Below are 22,107 nucleotides of genomic sequence, written 5' to 3' on the forward strand. Positions count from 1 at the left end.
GGTCAGCAGCGAGGCACCTGCACCATCAGCTCTGCTTGGCCCCTGGGCTGGAGCTGTGAGCCCTGCCCAGGGCTGTGCCTGGAGTAAAAGGGGCTGCAGCACCTACTCTGACCCCAGGCCAGGCACTCACTGCCCTGGTGCCCCAGGCTGGGGTGCCCTGCCAGAGCCTCAGGCTCCAGCCCCTAGGGGCAGCTGGCTCCTGTCACTGGCTCCTCATGGCTGCTTCCAACCCTCCTAGTCAAGATGGTGCCTTGGTGTGCCACACTGTTTCACCACCCCACCATGTGGGTATCTTCTGGCCGAGGGCAGCACATGGGGCCCTGCTGAGCCCTGAGCCTGCAGGCGCCCTGGCACCCATGTCCCTGGTTTCAGGTGCTGTTACCCAAGGCTAGAGGGCAATGGGCCCATGATAGAGCTGCAGCCTTCACCCCCTGGCTTGGCACTGCCCCCCATGCCTTTGTTTGTGCCTGTGTCCCTGTGCATGGGAGCATGTCCAAGGCCATATGTGGTTCTGTTTGTACCTGTGGGCATGTCCATGCCTGGCTACAGGGCATCCCACTGAGCACTGCCGTCCCATCCTAGGCATCCAGTGGGACTGGCAGAGCTCTGGACATGGAGCAGGGTTCTGGAAGCTTTGGGCAACTCCCACCATGGCAGTTCAGCAGGGGAAGCAGCTGTCTGGCAGCCACCAGTCTGTGGTGGGTTGGTGGGTCAGTGCCACGCTGCCATGGGCACAGGTGCTGGCAGGAGCCAGGTGGGCACTCTGCCCTTGGCTACCAGCCTGAGGAGGCTGTCCCAGCTCTGCACACCCACTCTGGGGGAACCCTGCCTCCCACTGCCTCCTTCTGCTCCCTCCAGGCTAGCAGAGCTCCTAGGGGTGGCACCACATCCTCTGCTGGGCAGCAACACTGCCTTTCCCAGGCCACACTGGTGTTACTTTGCATCTCAGTGCATCAGTTGGTGAGTGAACAACACCCAGCTGGAGCTCCAGCGTGTGTGTTTTCTACACCAGCTGGCTGCTCTCCCTGCCTGTGGGCTACCGAGCTGCTCCAATAGCAGCCCACAGCTCCGGTGTGCAGAGAGGGGCTGGGAGGGAAGCACGTTCCTGGGTGAAGGCTGGCAGGCACCGGGGGCTGTAGGGTGGGCTTTCCCCTCCCGTGCTGGTCAGGAAGGGGCCATTTTCTGGTTTGAGAAAACTCAGCAAAAAGCAGAGCCTGGCCTTGCTGCTGAGGGGCCTGTGACGACCCACCCTTTAGGGGAAGGAAGAGCCCAGCCCCACACAAGGCTGCCTGCGGTTTGCCCTGACAGCCTGGGCACTTCCACCCAGGCTGGCAGCACAGGCTGTGTTCCTGCCTGCTGCCCAGCCATGGGCCTTCCCCAGGGCAACTCCAGGCCTGGCAGAGCACCAAACACACCAGAAGCACTCCCCTGCTTGTGCCTCTGCCACTGCACGGGCACCAGCGCGGGCAGGGGCAGCAGGGCTGGCTCCTGGCTCCGCGCTGCCTTGCTGGCTGTAGCGCTGAGGGGACACTCAGACAGAACCCCCTGGGAGATACAGCCAGGGCTTGGTTTGTGATCTCCCTGTTGCCATTTAAATCTCCCTGGATTTAAAGGGGAGCTGGAAGGCTGCTGGCTCCTGCTGTGGTTGGTCCAAGCCATGGTGAGGAGGCAAGAGTTTGGGGCAGCATTGCAGTGGAGGTCTGGCTGTGGTCACCAGCTGATGACAGTGTGCCTTGGCCACCGGCCATGCCAGGGGTGCAGTGCTGGTGGGTCAGGGTGCCAGGGGTGCAGAGAGTGGGTGACTCTCAGCCTCCCTCCCCATCTGGCTCCACCCTAATCCCGTGGCATTCTTAATTTCATATCCAGTTGCCTGTGGGGGACACAGAGCTTTCCTGGTGGAGCCATCAGAGCAGCTCTCTGCACACCAGCTGCTTGCCACCTCTGGGGGGCTGCTGAGAGGAGCCCGTGTGGCCACACAGGCCGGGGGGCAGGATGGAGATGTGGAACTGTGACACTGGGTCCTTGGAGGAAGAGCTATCACTGCAGAGGCTGCCCCTGCACTGCTCCCCTACCAGAAAGGGGGTGGCCCTGGCACAGGGAGATGAAGCAGCAGATTAAATTTTAAATTGGGTACAATAATCTGGTTAGGAGTTAAAATAGGCTGGCAAGTCTGTTCTGCTGTGTGACACCAAATGCTTCAACCTGAGGAGTTAATGTGCCACCTTCTTCCCTGTAAAACCAGTGAGCAAGTGGATACCGTCAGATCCCCTTCCCTGCAGGTGATCAGCTGGCGGAGCGGCGGCTGCTGAGTGGGACAAATCCATCAGCAGGACACGAGTCCTGAAATCCAGGCAATTGACTCCAGGCAGATGGGGTCTCTGGCATGACAGAGCAAACTGTTCAGCTCCTGATATTTCTGCAACAGCCCCGGGTTGTGCTGTACGGGCCTCTCTGTCCGGAAGAGCTCCAGGAGATCAAAGCCAGGGAGATTCCTATCACTCCTCACCCACCTGGCTCCAGACAGGTCCCAACCCTTCTGCTTTCTGTGGTTAGATTAAGTATGCATGACCCAGTAGCTGGCAGGAGGCTGTGTGCATCCGATAATCCTCCTGGCCCTGAGCTCTCTAATCATGCAGGCTTAATGCTCGCCTTGCTTTGCCTTTGCAGGCCTGGCATGATGGCTTGCTGCCAGATGGCTCTTCTCTTACTCTCCTTTCTTCCAGTGCTGCAGCTGGTGACCTGGTTCCCACTCGTGTTCCCTGCTCCACACTGCAACCAGCCAAAGGGTGGTTCCTGTCACAGTCTGTCCTGGAGCTCATGCCATGCTGTGACCATGCCTGCCCCCAGCAGGAGCTCATCCTGATCCCTCAGAGCTTCCAGGAGTACCTCTCTTATGAGACAGTGTGTCCCAACAGCACCCATACCTTCACTATGGTGGAAGTGAGCTCTTGAGTGAGTGGTGCGGGGAGGAGGGGATGGAGGCAGCATGTGCAGTGCAAGCAGCAGATTTATGGTGCAGACAGGCGGTTTTCCATCAGTGGGGCCACTTCCTGGTGAGCTCCCGCTTCTCTGCCACCATCACGATCCCCACAGGCTGCACGGGTGCGCTGGTGTTCGAAGACACATCCTCACCACTGCCTATTGCCTTCACCATGGCAAAGTCTATGTGAAGGGGGTCAAGAAGATCCAAGTGAGTTTCCTGATGCTGGCGCAGGGTGCTGGCAACGGGATGGGGAGGCTGGTGATGCACGTGGGCCCATCCTTGGTCAGTGTGGGCTATGACTACACCCTTTTGAGGCTGCACAGGCCAGCTGGTGCCTGCACATGAAGCTGATGGCAGCTCTGGCAGCAGAGAAGATGGCTGGGAAGAGGTGTGATTTCTCAGGGTTTGACAGTGACCTGCTGAGTGAAGTGGTCTGCCTCTTGTGTGGGAGGGAGGACGAGATTGTCCTTCTCATCTACTGCGATGGCAGCCCTGATGCATCTGGCTCTGAGGTGTGTGTGCGAAGTGTGGGACCCTATATGACACTATATAAAGCTTGCCTTATATTTCCCTACCCCACACACACGAGATTTTTTGCTAATCCTAGATTTTATGGCTGTTACCCTTCTCCATCTTCCTTAAGTTTTCCTATTTTCTTGCTGTGTTTACCCAGGCAATTATTCCCTCTGTAATTCATATTCTCCACAAGGGATCTCATGCTGGTGGTGCTTTGCAAGGCTGGACAGATGACTGCTTGTATTTTTCACTCTTAAGTCAACGTCCTGTTCCTTTTCACTGCATCTCAGGGGCAGCCTTTATCACAGGCCACTCAATGCTGTCACTGCTTAAACCTGATGAAGAATAAACATGCAGTTCCTTCAAGACCTGTGACAGTTGTACGGGCACAGCAACCTGACTTGCAAAATAAACATGTAGGAGGCATTTCAACAAACTAAATGTAACACCTCCTCTAGCTCAGTTACCAAGAGTTCACGTGAGTGTTAAACTAATTTAACTTACATGCTTGGTCTGCAGATGGGTGTGCAACAGTTTCTATCACCCCAGACGAGATAATGCACGAAAAATCATGATGACACATTACTGGGCAGGGAGCAGCTGCTATTATTTACACAATAGAAACCCAATTTACAGACAGAATTTAACTTGTTCAGTGGAATTACCTGCCCTAGCCGAGAGGTTCTTGGGGACAGACCAAAAAGGGTTTACATCTCCTCTGGTCCCTTGTTTGGACATAAGAACAGGCTAGAGAGTGCCAGCCACGGCCTTCTTAAAATAGGAAGAAACACAGGGAAGGGAGTTCTTGGTTCCTTCCTCTCTGAAGTGCTCACTGAGCATTTGTTATGCTTCACAGGCTACTCCAGTTGTGGAACAGGTGACAGGACAGGGAAAGTTCTCCCAGAACCTGCTGATGTGAAACGTAAGTACTGGTCTGATTTAGAGCAGCCAATACACTTCACAAGCAACTTGCTTTTGACATCAGCCATCAGCTGCTGCACAACAGAAGAGGAAAAACCAGCACCAAGACAGAAGAGCAGAGAAACACAGGGAGACTCGTGCACCCTTTTCTCTATGTGTTTTCAAGTGACAGCACCTTTAAGACACCAACAGGAAATGTGTCCCCCCGTCCCAGTTTGTGTCACAGAGGAAGTGGTTTTGACACACAAACTGCAACAGGTACAGGACTCACTGCTGGGGTGGGCTGACCTTGGCTGGATGCCAGGTGCCCACCAAGCCACTTGTATCAATCCCCTCCTCAGGGGTGTCCCTGCCCATGGCAGAGTGCTTGGAACTCCCTTTTTTGGTCCCTACCTTTTTTGGGTTACTTGATGGAGCGGGCTCACAAGCTGACAATAACCTGGAATATGCATTCTCCAGAATCCCACAAGGCTTAGGAAAGCTAGTGTCTCCTCCTTGTTAGCTGTTAGCATAGTTCTTACCTTGATCACATCCACAGGGACATTATGACATCCATCTGGTCATTTTATTCCCAAGAATTGAATAGCCACTGGGCTTACCTGTCTTCCTGCTGACTTTTGCCCCCATTACCCCAGCACTGGGACAACCAGTCAGGAACCCACATACCTGCCTGGTGTCTGTAATCTTTGTGCATGTCTCAAAGTTCTGGCCAAGTCAGACTGGGTAGTTTCCACTTCTTGTCTGAATTCCCTCGTTCCTTTTTGCTGAAGAGCCAGCTTCTTGATTGAACCCTTCTTTCTCCTCCTCCCTTAATAATTGATCTCCACGTCCACCATTTGTTTTTCACGACTGGGGCAATTGTGTTCTTGTATCTCTACTATCATGACCTCAGATGTAGTTTGTACCCCAGCCTCTGTCAAGATATTCTCAGAGGTGTCTTGGGTCCCTGACTTAACCACAGCCCTCTGATAGCCCTGAACTGTGGCTCAGCAGGTTCATGCCAAGGCCCAGCACAGTGCCAGAAGCTGCTGGTTTTCACTGGGGGCCCCTTTTGTCAGGAGGCATGTCAGTTTGCCAGGGTTACTTGCCTGTTCAGGTGTGAAGTCCTGGGCTATGGGAGGTGATAACTGCCCCAGGCACCTGCCCAAATCCTTCTACACATTCTGCCACCCACGGGCCAGCCGCCTCAGGGCACATTTTAGTACTGACTCACCCAAAAGTTGCCTTCTCTTACACCAGGATGATACCAGATTACACAGACCCCATGATATGCCAGCAGTGTTAATTAGTGGTATTAAACAGCTCACATAATGGTGAGCAGGGACCTCAGGAGCCTGCACAATAAAGCCACCCACGCCAGTCCCAGCTAGGGAGAGGGAGATGTATTCCCTGATCCACTCCACAAGACAGCTCCTCCAGCAGAGCAAGGCCATCAGTGTGCAGGGCAAAGCACAGAGCAGTGGTTTGTACCAACATGTTCCCAAGCCCAGCAAAGCAAAGAGATAAGCAGTGCAGCCAACAAACTGTGACCTGATGGGAGCTGCCTGCTTAGTAAATACTACAGCTATAGCACACTGACACAAAACTGCCAACAGGACTGTGGGGGGCTGCCCCTGGCTGGACTCCAGGTACCCACCGGCTGCTCTGTCACTCCCCTCCTCAGCAGGACGGGGCAGGGAGAAAGTGAGATGGAAACGGAACTTGTGGGTCAAGATAAAGGCAGTTTAATCAAGCAAAAGCAAGGTCGCATGTGGAAGCAAAGGAAAACTAAATATTTATTCTTGATTTCCCACCAGCAGGAGATGTCCAGCCACTTCCTGGGAAGCAGGGCCTCAGTACACACAGCAGCTGCTCCAGAAGAAAGATGTTTTCATAAGGAATGTCCCCCTTCTCCTTTCTCTTAGCTTTTATTGCTGAGCAGAATATCCCATTGCTCAGGTTGGGTCAGCTGTGCTGGCTCTGCCCCCTCCCAAGATCTTGCCCCCATCCCCAGCCTGCTGGTGAGGGGGGAATGTTAGAGACAGCCTTGATGCTGTGGGAACACTGCTCAGCTGTAGCCAAAACACTGGTGTGTTATCACCATCTTTCTAGCTACCAATACAAAGCACAGCTCCATGAGGGCTGCTAGGGGTAAAATTACCTTCACCTCAGCCAGAGCAAATACAACTGTTTATTTAAAAAATTAACAGAAACTTTTAAACAAAATCACACCGAACAGCAAGGATCTGAAAAGCCAGGCAGCGCTGGGGCATCACAAGGAGAAATGCTCTGCAGGCCCTGACCAACCCAAGGGCTAGATGTGCAGACAAGCACCTCCAAGTGGATAAGACTTGTTCCACATCTCTCATCCAGTGATACTGCTTTTCAAGCAGGTGAGGTTGTAAATCAGAAACCTGAATCTCTTGTGCATCCCCATGAGGCACCTGGAGGGCTCAGATGGTGGTAAGCTTTTAAAATGTCCCATGTGAAAGCAACCACGGCTGCAGCTGCAGCTTGGAGGAAGCCACCTGCTTTAGCTGCAACATGAAGAGGATGTCATAGCATAAGGTGTGTGTGACATGCTGCATTTCTTCTTGCCCAGAATCCTGCAGAGCTGTCCTTTTTTTTTTTCCCTTGTTGCCCTGTATCAGCACAGAACATCCTTTCTAGCTCAGAAGGAAGGGAGAATGAATACATGTATATCCACAGTCTAAGGAGGGCCACCTTTTGCTGGAACTTGGATCTCACTCCATACCCCGATCCCAAATGCGACAACAGGGCTAGCTCTGGAAGGACAGAGGCCTCTATGACCTAGGAACCACATAGCAGTTAATAGATTGCAGGCTGGTGATTTGCCTTCTGCATCTGAATGATCTTGCCAAAGCCACCTCTTCCCACATCGTAGTCTGTCCGGTACTCATCTCGCACCTGGGGCACAGCAACAACACACATGTCAGTAACCTGCACTCCTGTCTCCTCCTGGACTTCAAAATCATCACCCACTCCCTGTTCAGTTGGTGGGGAACTGAAGTTCAGGTTAGAAGCACTTCAACTCGTTTGAGATCTCTTCAAATAATCCACCAAAAAGGTGGTGAAAATGAGAAATAATGATATATCTGATGGCTGAGGTGTTTTCAGATAAGCAATGAAGACCCCAAAATATTTTCATTCAGCTTTGCAGCCCAATTTTCTGAATTGCCAAGCTTGGCCCCCAGAACATTTTATCCCCTCCACCCTGGAAATCTGCAAAGGAACCTCACACCTTTGCCCTGGGACAAACTGCTGTGTCCTGAGACTGGCCTGGCAGCTACGCTGTCCCCCTCCACACAAATTCTGCATCATTTTAAGAGTACTGGCTTGGATTTGGGAGCATTCTGCTTGCATTACAGGAAGTTGGGAGTCCTAGATGGAAATGGCCTGAAGTTGCTCCCAGCTTTTAACACCAAGCATCAGTTACCAAAACAACCCGGGAGTGACTAAACTTCGCCGTCAGGCCCTTACAGTCTGCGTGAGACAAAACAAGCGAAGAAGTACAGAGTCTTTTGGGGGGGATCAGATTCAGGGGGTGAACTGGTATTGCCTTTACCTGTCCTCCAGTCTTTCCTCTCCCATACTGCCTCCCCTCCTTGAACCCAGCATCCCAGTCGGTCCGGATGATGCGGTCGTCCAGCCGCGTGCCGTTGATGAACCGCATGGCGTGCTCGGCATCTGCCCTCGTGTAGTATCTGAGGCACTCTATAAGGATATCTAAGCCTGTTTTTTTTTTCTTTTTTTGTTGGGCAGAGGGAAAATAAAAAAAGAGAACTATTGTATTTTAGAAACAGAAAAAAAATACCCCACCCCTGCCCTCCAGCCTTTTTCTTCCCTATGGGATCAAAAACTGCGCTAAAACCGGCCAACGCTCTGAGAGGATTCTGTACTTTAATGTCAGTACCTGCAGAGACAAGAAGATGAAACAAAGACATTAAAGCCTTGCTAAGGGCAAGAAATAGGTAATATGCCTCTTTATGCTACGTGAAACTTGACTGAAACAGAACAAAAGGGGAGCTCTGCACAGACAGCCCGTGGCATGACCTGTACGAGCGTGTACCCTGTGCCTGGGAATGCCCCCATGGCTTATGCGGCTACTTCCTTCTGGTGTAAAGCCGAGGTGAGAAAGCCAACACGTGCTCTGGCCACAGAAGACCTCAGACTGAGGACTCAGTTCTCGTTTTGGCCCTAAAACCATGAAAGACATTAATAAATTAAAGTAGTTCTCTGCCACCTGCAGAAAGCACAGCAATGGTGGCACTTGTGATGTGTGGCACCACTGCACATTCTGTCTCACAATTAAGGTGGGGGAGAGCAAGGTGCAAGGTTGGAAGGGATGTGCCTGGCAGAAAGCACTTGGCTGTGTCTCCCTTCCAGCAGTAGCAGCACAGCTGGGCTTGGAACTAAAGGTGGTAACCACACACGGGCTGACAGAAGGGGAAGAGAAAGGATACTCGACAAAGCAGAAGCCACAGGGGGTCTTCTTGATCTTGTCCAGACCCATGACAATCCTCTTGACATCCCCGCACTTGGAGAAGAGCTCCTGGATCTGCTCCTCGGTGGTGTAGAAGGACAGGTTGCCGACGTACAGGGTGGAAGAGATCTTCAGGGACTTCTCCTGCAGCTGCCTGCTGCCCTGCGGGCACAGAGGTGCACGCGGCGGGGTCAGCGCTCCCGCCGCCCCGCTCCCTCCCGCTCCATCCCGGCCCTGCCCCGGACACGGCCCTCCCCGCCCCCGCCGGGCGCACCCTGAAGTGCTGGTCGCGGTACTGGCTGATCTCGCAGTACGAGTCGCTGTTGAGCCCGCTCAGCGTGGTGTGCAGCAGCCCCGACATTGCGCCCTCCCGCCTGCCCGGGCCCCGCTCCCGGACCCCGCTCCCGGGCCTCGATCCCGGCCCCGCTCCCGGGCCTCGATCCCGGCCCCGCTCCCGGGACCCTTCCGGAAGCACCGCGCGCACCGGAACGCGCGAGCGGCTCGCGGGGGGGAGGAGCCGCGCGCCGCGCCGCGCGATTGGCTGAGAGAGCTGTCGCTCGGGTCGGGGAGGCGGGGCGGAGGCGCCGAACAGCCAATCGGCGATGCGATAGGTCCGCCGGGAGCGCTGGGCCCGGGCCAGCACACGCGCAGTGCGGTGGCGCCTTTCCCACCGCCTCGCGCCCCCTCACGGAGCCGCCCGAGGGGCCGCCCCGGCCATGGAGGTGCCGCGCGTGGTCGCCGTGGAAGGTGCCGCGGGGCGCGGGCTCTCTGTCCCCGATAAACGCCACCCGGCTGTGTGTCACGCCCCGCTCTCCTCCTGTGTTGCAGGGCTGGTGCGGGAGCTGCTGAGGGAGGAGGCGCCGTCGCGAATCGCGGCGCTCACCGAGGAGCTGTTCCAGGCGGCGGGGAGCCTCCCGGAGGAGGCCGGGGGGGCGGCGCAGAGAGAGCCCCCCGCTCCCGGCCCGCCTGAGGGAGCGGGGGGTGCGTGTGCCTCGCACCCCGCGGGCCTCGCCCAGGTTGGTGCGAACACCCGCTGCTGCCGCTGCCCATCGCCACCACCCGGCGGCGAAGACCACCACCCGGCGGCGAAGACCAGTGTTTGGCACTACACAAAACAGTTCATTTTCGAGTCGTGGTAGCCCAAAATAAAGTGGGAAATGTTACATTTTAAAAATCAATGGGAAATGTCGATCCTAAATGTAAAAGTGTGTTGCAATGACCCCACCTGGGTGCTGTGTCCAGCTCGGGGGTCCCCAGCACAGGAAGGACGGATCTGTTGGAGATGATCAGAGGGCTGGAACACCCCTCCAGGGGGGACAGGCTGAGAGTTGGGATTCAGCCCGGAGATGAGAAGGCTCTGGGGAGAACTTAAAGCCCGTTCCCATACCTGAAGGGGCACCCAATCAGCTGGAGAGGGACTTTGGACATAGGACAGGGAGGAATGGCTTTAAACTGGAAGGGTATATTTAGATTAGATGTTAGGAAGAAATTCTCGCCTGTGAGGGTGGTGAGGCCCTGGCATAGGTTGCCCAGAGAAGCTGTGGCTGCCTCATCCCTGGAAGTGTCAAAGGCCAGATTGGACAGGGCTTGGAGCAACCTGGTCTAGTGGAAGGTGTCCCTGCCCAGGGCAGGGGGGTTGGAACAAGATGGTCTTTAAAGTCCCTTCCCACCCCAACTGTTCTGTGATGATAATGGGAAAAGTTACTGGTTACTGGTGATGTTGAGGTTTTTATTATTTCAAATTTCTAGTGGTATCTTAACTGTCATTTCAAGTAAAAATGCAAGCAGAGAGCACTGATGCGTTAACAGTTTGGTACTTGATCAGAGGAGAGGTCCTTCTCATCTTGTATGACAACAGACACTTGAGGAAGAAAAGAACAAACAAGCATGCCATTTTAACTGCCTGGTAAACCCAGTACATAATATTAGAGTGGGAAGTACTCATTTTCTATATTTATAAGTTTATCAGGTGCTAATATCAAAAGGTTCCCAATGTAGGTATTTAAAATAATTAGCTACTCAGTTTTCTTTTTGATATGTAAAAGAGGTGAAGCCTTACTACAGATATTTCTCAAACCTGATAAGATTCTTACAGTTCTTTTCCAATCCCTTCAGATCTTAAATCTGTTTAAAGTGTACACAATATATTCTGAAGGCTGCCAGGGAATCAGTTGTATTTTGGACATGGTGATGTGAAATTGCACAAATTTTTTTTCTCTCTGAGTGTTTCTGAGAAATTTGCATCCCAGATGGATGGGGTGAGTGAGGTCATGTTTTGCTAAGTCTGGACTTGATAGAAACGTAGGTTAGGACATTTCAATTAATGGCATTTGTTTAGGAACATATTGGAATGCATCTTAATTCCAGCACTTCCCTTACAGAATTCCCTTTTATGTAGAATTTCTAATTGAAGCCAAAGGCACTGATGGGTGATGTGACATATATGTGCTGCTTGCCATATGATTTAATTAGTTTTCTTTAGTTTGGATTTACATAGTCATGTTCTGTCCTACCTTGCTTCGTCTTAGAAGTGCTCTCGTGTTTTCAGGTGTGAAATAGTCTTTGTAAGACTTTGTCTTATGAAATGTGCTTATGACAAGAGTATGTGCTTCCTGCCAGCTGTGTATACTTGAATGACCCATACTTTCAGGTGAAGAAATGCTGTGTGGTCCACTCAGCATGCCTGTTTTCAGGTCATTGTTCAAGATGTCCCTGTGGGATCATGTGACAGTTTTATGGAAAACTCACACCTTTGACTGCAACGCCAGAGGTAGTTGCACAAACCTGGTCATTACTGTGGTACATGTGAAAGATGGTTCTTTTTCCAGTAGGAAATTTCAACGGGACTCACGTGCAGGACAAAATTAAACCTCATGGAATTCTCCCATCCAGGTTGAAGAGGGTGCAGTCAGCCTGTGGAACTGGGCTGTGGCCAAACACACGGGTGCTGTTGTCAATGATGAGCAAAAAGCCAAACGTACGTATGTTCTGTACCTTCCTAAATGTGTTCCACGTGCTGCAGCGTGGAAGCAAACAGCTCTCTGCTGACAGGCACATGTGTAGTGCTCTAGATTTGTCTGGGGCTTTGCAGATAGGGTGTAGAAAGAGGAGAATGTACAGCTGGGCTTGTATAAACTGTTCAGGGAGGTGTAATAGGTACCTTCTTGTGGCTCACAATCAGTGCAGGCATTTTTATCCCTCCTCATTTCTGTGCCAGAGCACAAGGAAGCTGCAATTTACCTTCTGATGCCATGGTTCTAATCTCAAAATATATGGAAATAAAACAGATGTAAAATTTAGGCTGTTGGTCACTTAGTTTATATCAAGTGAAATTGTTTCTTTAATTATCTCATCAATGTTAATATACAGAAAAACTAAATCCTCTTTTTACTGACCTGCTTTAGCCGGTTACACAGATGGTGGGTTCTCTTGGTAGCCTGGAGCAGGGCTGGGGGAAAGGAGAAGTGAGCTTTTTCATCTTTTCCCTCAATGTGTTCTTTCTGTGGTTCTGTGGGACTGTAGTATCAGGCCTACATTCTTGTCTTGAGGGATTATAGTCGAAATTATGTATAATCTGCATCATATAAATTGTATCAGGTAAAGGGAAAAGGGTAAGTTTACACAAAATAAAGTGTAATGCTCTCAGATCACAGCTGAAGGGCCAGGGAGAGGCTGTTTTAAATACATTAAGTGGTGTCTTTTCCATCCCTGATGTATAAAGAAGGCCTGAAAATATTTTTGCTTTTTTCTTTGTAAAGATTATTAAACTTCATTTCCTTATTTTGCTCAAGGCTATTTTGAGGCTCTCAAGACATGTTACTGGAAGCACCTGCAATGTAATTAAGTCTTTGAATACCATGTATTTACCTTAAACTCTCTCAAAATTGTTTAATAGGTATTTTAATGAGAATATTTTTTTATTCCTTACTACCTGAATAGCGATTTTAATCATCTTGGCTAAAATTCAGATTCGCTTTGACTCCCGAAGCTTTCAAATTGTTCTCTCTTTTAATTTCAAATGCCAAACAGCCTTTCAGATATGGCAGGGCCTGACTTTCTGTAAAAAAAAAACAAACCCAACGAAAAAGTGAAAAGGAAGCTGATGAATGGCTGCACTGTTCCCTTGCAGTGCGGTTTGTTGCTTGCAGACTGATTCGCCTTTGTGAGGGCCCAGATCCTCCGGAGGGAACCATCCGAAGGCAGATTTTGGTAAGGCTAATTGTGGCTGAGCAATGAGGTACAGTTGATCCCTCAGGGAAGTCTTCAAATCTTATTATGCTTGTTTTGGAGAGGGAGTGAGATATACGTGTAGTTCTGGAAGGGTAGTTGGTGTTTTGGCAGGAGTATTGCTGACTCTCTCATCACTCGAGGAAAGATAAAATTGATGATCCATTTTTTTCCCTTTTAAGAGAACAAAGTACAGGCTGAAGTGGGACCTGTATTTTACCTTGCTGAGACAGTGGAGTTAGGAATGTCTGGTTAGCATCCCATCTTTTCACAAGGCAAAATGTGTTATGAGCAACACATTCATTTATTTCAGTATGTTATAATATTGTCGAGGAGGGCACCATAATTCTTATGCTGCATCGAAGTGTTCAGGACTTCATGCAGAAGTGAGAGTTGCTGGTCAGAAATTGCAGAGCTGAAATACCCTTGTGCTGTGTTAGATACACCTCAACAAGATGAGATCTTACCTTGCCTTTTTTGAAAGTGACTGTATTTTCACAAAGGACTTGCCATTTTCTCCTTCAGATGTCTATGAAAACTGGGAAAGGATGGATAGATGTTGGAAAAGCTGATCTTGCTGATGGATTTCTAGAGAATGCCATAAGTGTAAGTTCTTTTCCAGTTTTAATTTCTTACATGCACAACTCTTTGTAAGTTCCTTGGGTGATGCCTGTGCTTTGTTTTCCAGAACATAGAGAAGCTGTATGCAAAGTTACGTAAGGGGAGCGATGGTGAAGCAGATATTCATGAGCACAGAGCTGATGTGGAGAATAACCTTTTCAAAGTACTCTCTTATCAAGCTGAATCAGTATGTGTTCTTCACAGTTTGCCTTATAAGTCACGAGAGGTATAGAGGGAAACTCTGACCCAGTTATTAGATACCTGAATGCTTGGCACTGAAGACTTGCTGAGGGATATGTTTCCTTCACTTAGATGTAAGATAGCAGATCTCGTGCTTGCATTCAGTGTTGCAATCATTTAATGATTTTTAATTTCCCCTGATTTATCGCAGTCATTTTTGCTGTGGTGTTTATATCTTCCAGTTCAGATTTGTTGCTCTATGATTTGGCTGGCAAGGCTGTTTGTAAAATAAACAGCTGCCTGTATGAATCATAAATGTGTCAGTTCCAACAGTGTCCTGTGCTTGGCTGAAGAAGAGGGGTAGGACTGGTGTGGAGCCAAGCTGAGTTCATGTCACATGTACACTTTTGCTGTGTAGTCACTTAGAACACTCATCATACTGCATTTATATTTGCAATTAGGCTGATGAAGGTATATGAAAGTGGTATTCCTGACAGCACATAGCCAAGGTCCATATCTAACAAGTATTTGCACTTGTACAAAGTCTTCTGCAACTTACAACCTTCATGACTCTGCAAACTCTTGAACATCCTCGAAGCTGTTAATATTATATGCCATCAGAGATCCTGCTATGCATGAATACCCTCTCTTCCATGACCTCATACATGCTGCTTTCCACATATGAAGGCTTTAAGCAGTGGGAGAATCAGTACAAAATTACAAGATCTGGAAATAGTGATTTCCATTATGTTTAATATTTTGTTTAAAGTCTTAACCTCTGGCATCATACAGCGAGGTAAGAGTCATAGTGATAGTTTTTAATAAAACAAGCCTGGCACAATATGAGAGAGGTCTGAAAAAGTGCTAAAGGTTTTCTAGGGCATAAACAAGACAAATTACAGTAATTCCAAGTAGGTGATTTAGAAATTCTAAGCTTTGTGAGGAATTGCTGTGCCTGACTGAAGTGTCTGACTCCTTTATCAATGCTGTAGAGTACTAGAGACATAGGAGTGTTAATACAAGCAAATATAGTTTCCTGCTTTTGTTGATCCCACTGCTGACCCCAGTATCTAGAAGGGGAGTGGTATCTCCAGAATTCTCAGGAGCTGCCCTAAACAGGCCAAAACAGTGCCCAGAATTTTTAGTTTGGTCATGGAGACAAAAAGGAGAGGTGGTGTAAGATTTTCTGATATGTTGTATCATCTTAACATCTGAATGATCTTGTCCCATGCATTTGGCCTTTGTACACTACCTAAGGACTGCAGTGATTTTCTGGATGACTTTGTCATCTGGCAATATATATGGAAATACATAGAATTATTACAGCACTGTAAGGACAGATAACTAATCCCCAACCTTGCTTTACTGCATGTGAAAAACCCAACCCAAGTCCTATTTTAAAGAATCAGTCTTGTAATGAATTTTAAAGACCAGTTGCACACTAACAGCTTGTTGGCTTGCTCTGCTGCTTTCTTAGGCGGTTGCTCAAGGGGATTTTCAGAAGGCAATGATGTGTGTGCAGCGCTGCAAAGATATTTTGATGAAATTGCCAAAAGAAGTAAGTGAAATCATCCCTCCTTTATCATTCCAAACTTCAAGAACCTGCTTTCCTTTCTATATGTTAAGGAATGACATGTGCCATGTAAAATTTTGAAAAGTACTCTGAACTGTGTGTCTCTTGTGGTTGGTTGCTTCTGAGGTTTTCTTACTAAAAATTTTGTGTGAAAACAGCAGGCTTTTTTTTTTCAAAGTGAATTTCTTTTTTCTTGCTTCTCATGGTTGAATTTGAAATAGAATGATAAACTCTTCCTAAACAACGAGAAGACAAATCCACAAGCAAGGCAAAAAGATTTCTGAATTGAATATGCCACTCTCTCTTCTACAGAACCAGCTGCATTTTACATCTTGATCTTGTATCTTCATTTGTACCCATATGAACTTTTGTCTGGGCTCAGATGGGACAAGAGAAGAGCTGTTACTAAGTTTTTGATATGCAAGTCTATTACTACCCTCAGTACTAATCTTAATTTTCATGACACTGTAGAGGCTTCCCATTGCACTAGACTGTGGTTTATGTATTTCTTGTGACACTGATAAAACAAACTATCATATGCAGGCTAATTCTTTGTTTGCAAAGATAAAAGTCTAATATGTTTATATCAGAATAAACTTTCCCACATTTATTTTCTTTTGCTTGCATGTTTTCCCAGTATTTAGGAAACACTTTGTTCCTGTCTGTGTAGGCAATAGAATTCAAAGAGGCAGATGCAAATTCTGAAAGGGAAGTATGGGAAATATGGTAGAAGATTATTTGGGTTTTTAATCAGTTAAACTCTAACTGATTTTAAATTGGGTTTTGTGATCTGCAGGCCTTGTTCACATGCATCTGAGTGACTAAGTTGGTTGCAGGGGTCTGGCTTTGATTTGAATCATAAGAGCAAAGCTTCTTACTGTGAATTCTTGAAAATGCTCACCGGGGTCTTTGCATTCCTGCTCTCATTTAATTTTAACTGAATTTAATTCTTTCCACTTGAGCTCCTTCATTAAACAATATTAAACTTCTCATGATAAATTCTCTTCACAAACCAGGAGCACTGATGCAGACGAGGGAAAGGTTTCTGATCATGAGAGATAAAATTTACTTCTGGTTTAAAGAGAGAAACAAGAAAAAGGAAAGAGCTAATGATTGCTGAGTGAAACTTTTGGATTGCTGGGTAGCTGTCAGTGCTTAACTCTGCCAGAGTCCCACTGTACCAGAGAGCACCTGGAGAGTATCCCAAGAAAATCGTTGTGATACAGTGATGTGTGGTACCCCAGACCAGCTGGAGAGGATTTCCAGCTTGTGGATCATCAGTAGTCTATGAACCAGTGCTCAGTACAGTCAGCTTTTTGTTCTGGAAAGAAAACATTCACAAGTGAACTTATGAAAAGTAAGGGGTTCACCTCTCAGAGTGATCTTTTTTTGTTGATCTTTTGTTTGTGCTTACTGAGTCTGTGCTTTTGCAAAGAAATAATAAATCTGAAGCAAGATGTTGTGCTACCTTTCTCATTTTTGCCTGAGTCACTTGCAAGAAACATCATTTATACTTGGAAAAAAAAAGTTACCGCAGAGACAAAATGGATGTAAATATTGGCAGCCTGTTAGCATATAAAATGGTTTTTCTGTCTCTTCTTTGGATGACATATGACAGCTGCAAATAATTTCAAAGGAAAGACAAGTTGTTATGAACAGATGTTGCCAGGGCTGATTGATAAAGCAGAAAGCAATAGTGCTCTGAATAAACAAGCATTCAAAAATGGTTTTCTCCTAAAACTTTTGATGCAGATGATTGTTTTTAACCCCAAAGAGACATACTGGGAAGAAGCCTATCATGGAAGAGGTAGAGTCCTCTTCACTTAAATATATAAAACTTTTTTTTGTCATTTTTAAAAATGAGGTTGTAATATTCCAGTTTTTCCTCTCGAGTTTTAATTTTTGTAGTTTGCTTTACATACTCCCAGTGCTTTCAGTGTGATTTATTGAGGAACTGTGTGTTCCTCGTGTGTTTCAAGAATCCTGCTGGTTTGTGTGTCCTGGACTGGTTAATGATGCTTCCCTTTCCCACACAATTATAGTTCCATTTTAGTCATGTTCAATATCCCCTCGTAAAAGGCCAGAAGTGATAACTGTGGTTATTTCTTTGAAATAAAATGCATTTTAAAGAACACGAGGCTGGAGTTCCACAGATCTAATGATGTTTTACAAGAACATCATAGAAGCAGGAGTCTTTTATTGCAGACCTGTTACCTGTCAATCCTCTGCTACAATTTTGGAGTGGAAACCTATGAATCCAAGAGGTATGAAGAGAGCTCCTTCTGGCTCAGGTAATGTGCAGGGATGGACAAAATAAAATCCTGCTTTTGAGATATAAAAATATATGTGAAGGAAAGGGGAGAGCAAGGGAAAGTAGAGGCCTAATTAAAAGTGTGAGAATAAAAGATTTTAGCTGAACCGAATTAGCTGAGCAGATACTTTGTGGTGATCATACTCTGTTGCCTAAAATTTAAGTCTGCTTCCCACATTGGTTTCCATGTCATTAGAATGAAATCTTTCCATGGTTCTCATAAATTCTCTCCCTAAGGCTTCTTAAAAACAGATTGTTTTCCTGAAGATGCTGTTCCCAGTTCTTGTGCCATTCATAAATGACAGTGAAGGGATTTGAAAACTTTGTAAGAGAGTAGATGAATTCTTCTGACCAGTTTTAAACTGATCTGTTTTAAACAGTATTTGAATTTCTCATGAAGAGGTGCTTCATTGAGAGCAAATCCTTGACTGATGAAAAACACAAACATCAAGGTCAAAAAGGAAACGTTAGAGATGGGCTGGTTAGGATCCAAATAACTATTGTGGTACTACTAAGGGTGAGAAAAGGTAGGTTATCAAGAAGAGTGTCCTCATGCAATGGCCACAGCCTCAGCACAGAAAATTTGGGTTTATGTCTTCTTGTTCTTTTTCTTTTAAATGGTCAGAAGAAAATCAATGGCAGCACATAAAATACAAAATAATTGTGGTCACATATGTTGTCACAGAGGATTTGTAGAAATGCTTAGAATTAATTACAGATAGTGCTTCGAAGATAATTTTATGTTTCATTCTTGTGGAAAATGAAATACCAAATCCTGATGGCAGAATTTGAGGAGGAAATAAAGCTTTGCAAAGTGACAATAATGATCTGGCGAAAGAGATGTGGCTCCATCTAGTGGGTTAAGATTTCTCTGGTCTGAGAATATATTAGATCAGGAAACAAATGTCCAATTATTGTTTTTCTTTCTAATAGTTCTTTATTTAGAATCTGGTTTTGTGGAATTACCCCCGAGTTTTCTCCTGAGTGGTCCTTTGTGCTGCCATTTAAGCATTTAGAAGGTGAATGGGGAATCATGACTCCCAGGTTCTGTCTCTGCTATTGATCTGCTGTGATCTTGAGACCAGTCATGAATAGCTTTTGTGTATGACTATATTCTGTGTCAGGTGAGAATGAGAACACTTGCTTCTACAAAATCTCTGTGGTTAAAACTGTGTGAATACTTAGTTTGTGCGATTTATGTAGTTTCTAACTGGTTAAGAATAGGAATATTGTACCTATCAGAAGACTGACTGAATTTATCTCTCTTATCTCGTTTGTTTCTAACTTTCATTTATCATTGACAGCCAGAGTTATGACATTGGGAAGATGGACACGAAATATTCTGTTAGCAAAGAAATGAAGGTAATAAATAGAGAAATATCTGCTTCCAAATAGGAGGATTTTGTTAAACTGACTCCAGTGTATCATCTGCCTCTTATGTGCCAAACCTGACCAGTGATTTCTTGGCCTCCTTTTTAGAGTTTGCTATGAAGTTTGGCAGAGCTGCAAGTTCAGTTGCTATGAGCATCAGTCTGAGAGCTCAGTCACTGATGAGTGCCCTTAAATCACATTTGAATCTAGACCCTGAAAGACCATCTCTTCTTCCCTTCCCCTTCTTTCAATACATCATCAGTTACAGCTGTGTCATTTCTGATAGATGTTTGTCTGCCTTATTGAGAAGTTTATTAATCCTTTTACTCCCCACAGCGGATATGGAGATTTTAATCTCTTCCTCTTTATATAAATAATTTATGTATTTGAAAGCCATTATAATGTATGTCTTTATCTTGTTTGGGTTTGTTTGTTTCTTTGTTTGTTTTTCTCTCAGTGAAGTGTGTCCCTCCTATTCTTTCAATTTCTTCTTTCATTCTGCTTTTTCCGGGTCTCTGATTTTCCTTGCTACCTTTCTGTTCTCCTCTGAACTCTGTTTGATTCATGTCCTGTGTGTACTGAGTGCTTTAAGACTGGATATGTTTCAGAACTGAGCCACCCCTTATATGCCTGATACCAGGCAGGCAATTTTTTGACTCAGAGAGCTTTTGTTTTTCATGACCTTAGAATTTAAGTCTTTTATATTCATATATATATTCATATGTGGCTATTTCTTTCCTTTCCAGGCTAAAGTGCTACGTTTGTTAGCCACAACCTATTTTGAGTGGGATTGCACTCTGCACCTTGACAAAGCATTGAAAGCCATAAACTTGGCAAATCAGGTATAATGTGTTACTCTTTTTATGGATTGCAATAGATGAAGCTCAGGCATTTATTAATATAACAATATGGACCACATTAAACACTTGACAACAGATGGAGGTGTCGTTTTCTTTACTTTTTCATACTCCTAAGTACATTTTGGTGTTCCCAGCTCTTTTTGTAGAGGAATACTTCTTTGTGTGTAGGTGTAGAGCTGCCTCCTGTCTATTAACAGTGAGGCCCTTTGATGATGACATGACTAAGATTTCTCTGACGTGTCGTGTGAGTCGGTACAGAGAGGCGGCCGAGGCAGCCACGAACCCACAGCTGACACACAAAATTTATTTCTGTTACCTCCTTAACTGGGGGATCCTCAAAGCCACACCCAGGCAGAGGCACATGGGAGGACAGAAAGGCAAATTTAAGCTGGGGCCATGCCAGAGGATCACAGGCCGTTCACACGGGCTTATCAGGGCTTATCACCTGCAAGGTCATTGGGGCCATTTACAGTCACCAGTCTTCTGCTTTGTGACCTCTTCCTCCCAACACCTGTATTCATGAGAACTATACAAACAGAGGAGCTGCAGCATGGGCCACCTGAGGTTTACACCAGTTTTTCTGCCCCTCTTTTCTTGCTTTGGGTCATAATGGATAAGTCCATACTACTTTTTGAGGTCCCAACTGTACAAATATTTGAGCAAGCACCAGAGTTCTGTTTTGAAAGCTGTAGCCATGCTACGTCAGTCTTATTTCAAACAATTAGTTTAGCTGGTGCACTTTACTAACATGACTGTATTTCTTTTGGAACCTGAAAAATGAGGTGCATAAGCATACCAACTACCCTGAAGGAATATATCTTATATCTCTAAGAAGTCATTACAGTGAGGGATCTTGACCTTGTACAAATTCTGTTTCCCATATAAGGACTTTAATTAATTTCGTGCTTCTCTCTGTTCAGGTTAGTGTAGAGTAAATAAAATTTGAAACATTCCTATTTGTCTTTGGTTGGTAGTTTAAAAATTTTCATTATCTGTTTCCTAAAAAAACAAGTTTTCAGTATAAAATTTTGTTTTAAATGAAAGCTCAATTCATTTTTCCACATGCTGTTAGAACTTTCAGACAGATCATGATGCATGTGCTCCTGAGATCAGGATAAAAGGCAGTGTATTTTAGTCATTCAAATAACATGCTACTACAGTATATAAGCCCTTTGTCTTTTTTTGTTGTATTTATTATCACAAAACTTTTTGAGATGGAAAGTGTTTTTATCATAATTTTTGATAAATGTACATTTTAATATTATATGAGAGTGTGGAAAACTAGAAGAAAATATTTATTCTAGAGCCTGAAATGTGTAGTTTTAAGGAGAGCTGTAGTATACAGTCTTCACTATTTCCAGTTGCTTCCATTGTTGTTCCCTCCTAAATTTCTTCTTCTTCTAAGCTACTTTGAATTCTGCTCACATTAATTCTAAAGTAATCCAGCCAATTCACACATAGGAAAGAAGGAAATATTTCTATCATTGGATATTGTTCAACTTCTATTTAAAAGTATCAAAAATAGACCACAGCAAAATGAAAATCATACATCTCTTGTTTAGTTGTTCTCATGGTCTTTTGGCTGTATAAGGATAAATAATAAAGATGCACATTGCAATTAGGAAGAAAATATTACATAAGTTGCCTACCTCTTGCTTCAGTCATTAAAATGGAACTGAAGAGTACAGTGGGGAGTATGTGATTTCTTAATATTTGTCTGTGTTATGAATGTGCTGTACTCTCACAGGATCTGTGTTCTACAAAGAGCTGTCCAAGTAATGTGTTGTTTTTCGCTGTGCAGGAGGATACGCATCCGGCAGGGTTTTTTTTGAAAGTTAAAATTCTTCTTAAAAGTGGAGCATCAGATAAAGATATCAATGCAGGTATCACACCTCTGTTTAGGTTTCATAGTAAGGTCCTATTACTCCATATCCAAGAAGACTGTGTTGTGCATAGGAAAAAAAATCCTTTCTTGTGTGCTTTGGTGGAATCTTCATTAGTTAAATGTCGTTCTGGTTTTGGAGTGTGAGACATAGTAGTCAGTGTTCACAAAGGAGTTAT

At 46.0% G+C, this 22,107-nt stretch overlaps 2 protein-coding genes and 1 pseudogene across 4 annotated transcripts in view; 2 read left to right on the plus strand and 1 right to left on the minus strand.

Annotated features, from left to right (window-relative positions):
* Window positions 1-2,677: 2,677 nt before the first annotated feature.
* On the plus strand, window positions 2,678-4,418 carry LOC113970984 (annotated as a pseudogene).
* Window positions 4,419-6,572: 2,154 nt separating this feature from the next.
* On the minus strand, window positions 6,573-9,345 carry LOC113971078 (nuclear cap-binding protein subunit 2). Of its 2 annotated transcripts, XM_027690627.1 has the most exons (5): window positions 9,323-9,345; window positions 9,178-9,276; window positions 8,884-9,065; window positions 7,986-8,124; window positions 6,573-7,327 (listed from the first exon to the last, which is right to left on the minus strand). In XM_027690627.1, exons 2-5 carry the CDS (start codon window positions 9,262-9,264, stop codon window positions 7,229-7,231), a joined length of 507 nt encoding a protein of 168 aa, XP_027546428.1. In that variant the 5' UTR covers window positions 9,265-9,276; window positions 9,323-9,345; the 3' UTR covers window positions 6,573-7,228. The 2 variants fall into 2 exon arrangements, with proteins under 2 accessions (XP_027546428.1, XP_027546427.1); XM_027690626.1 differs by having other exon boundaries at window positions 9,178-9,326.
* Window positions 9,346-9,549: 204 nt separating this feature from the next.
* The window catches only part of TEX11 (testis expressed 11), a 29,292-nt gene continuing 16,734 nt past the window's right edge, over window positions 9,550-22,107 (plus strand). For both annotated transcript variants that reach the window (XM_027690619.1, XM_027690620.1), the window contains exons 1-11: window positions 9,550-9,650; window positions 9,732-9,919; window positions 11,796-11,880; window positions 13,033-13,112; window positions 13,656-13,736; window positions 13,819-13,938; window positions 15,409-15,489; window positions 17,710-17,795; window positions 19,120-19,177; window positions 19,933-20,028; window positions 21,848-21,929. In XM_027690619.1, the coding sequence (XP_027546420.1) occupies window positions 9,620-9,650; window positions 9,732-9,919; window positions 11,796-11,880; window positions 13,033-13,112; window positions 13,656-13,736; window positions 13,819-13,938; window positions 15,409-15,489; window positions 17,710-17,795; window positions 19,120-19,177; window positions 19,933-20,028; window positions 21,848-21,929 (988 nt within the window). In that variant the 5' untranslated portion in view covers window positions 9,550-9,619. The remainder of the gene's footprint in view (window positions 9,651-9,731; window positions 9,920-11,795; window positions 11,881-13,032; window positions 13,113-13,655; window positions 13,737-13,818; window positions 13,939-15,408; window positions 15,490-17,709; window positions 17,796-19,119; window positions 19,178-19,932; window positions 20,029-21,847; window positions 21,930-22,107) is intronic.

This window comes from Neopelma chrysocephalum, unplaced genomic scaffold (assembly GCF_003984885.1).
Source record: "Neopelma chrysocephalum unplaced genomic scaffold, ASM398488v2 Primary Assembly neopelma1_81, whole genome shotgun sequence".
Taxonomy (NCBI): Eukaryota; Metazoa; Chordata; class Aves; order Passeriformes; family Pipridae; genus Neopelma; species Neopelma chrysocephalum.

Bases quoted from the DNA above. Each gene is read 5' to 3' on its own strand.
- LOC113971078 (XM_027690627.1), bottom strand. From the start codon at position 9,264: ATGTCGGGGCTGCTGCACACCACGCTGAGCGGGCTCAACAGCGACTCG. The intron at 9,066-9,177 runs GTGCGCCCGGCG...CTGTGCCCGCAG, and splicing joins ACCGCGACCAGCACTTCAGG to GGCAGCAGGCAGCTGCAGGA. The intron at 7,328-7,985 runs GTAAAGGCAATA...GCTGTGCCCCAG, and splicing joins GAGGAAAGACTGGAGGACAG to GTGCGAGATGAGTACCGGAC.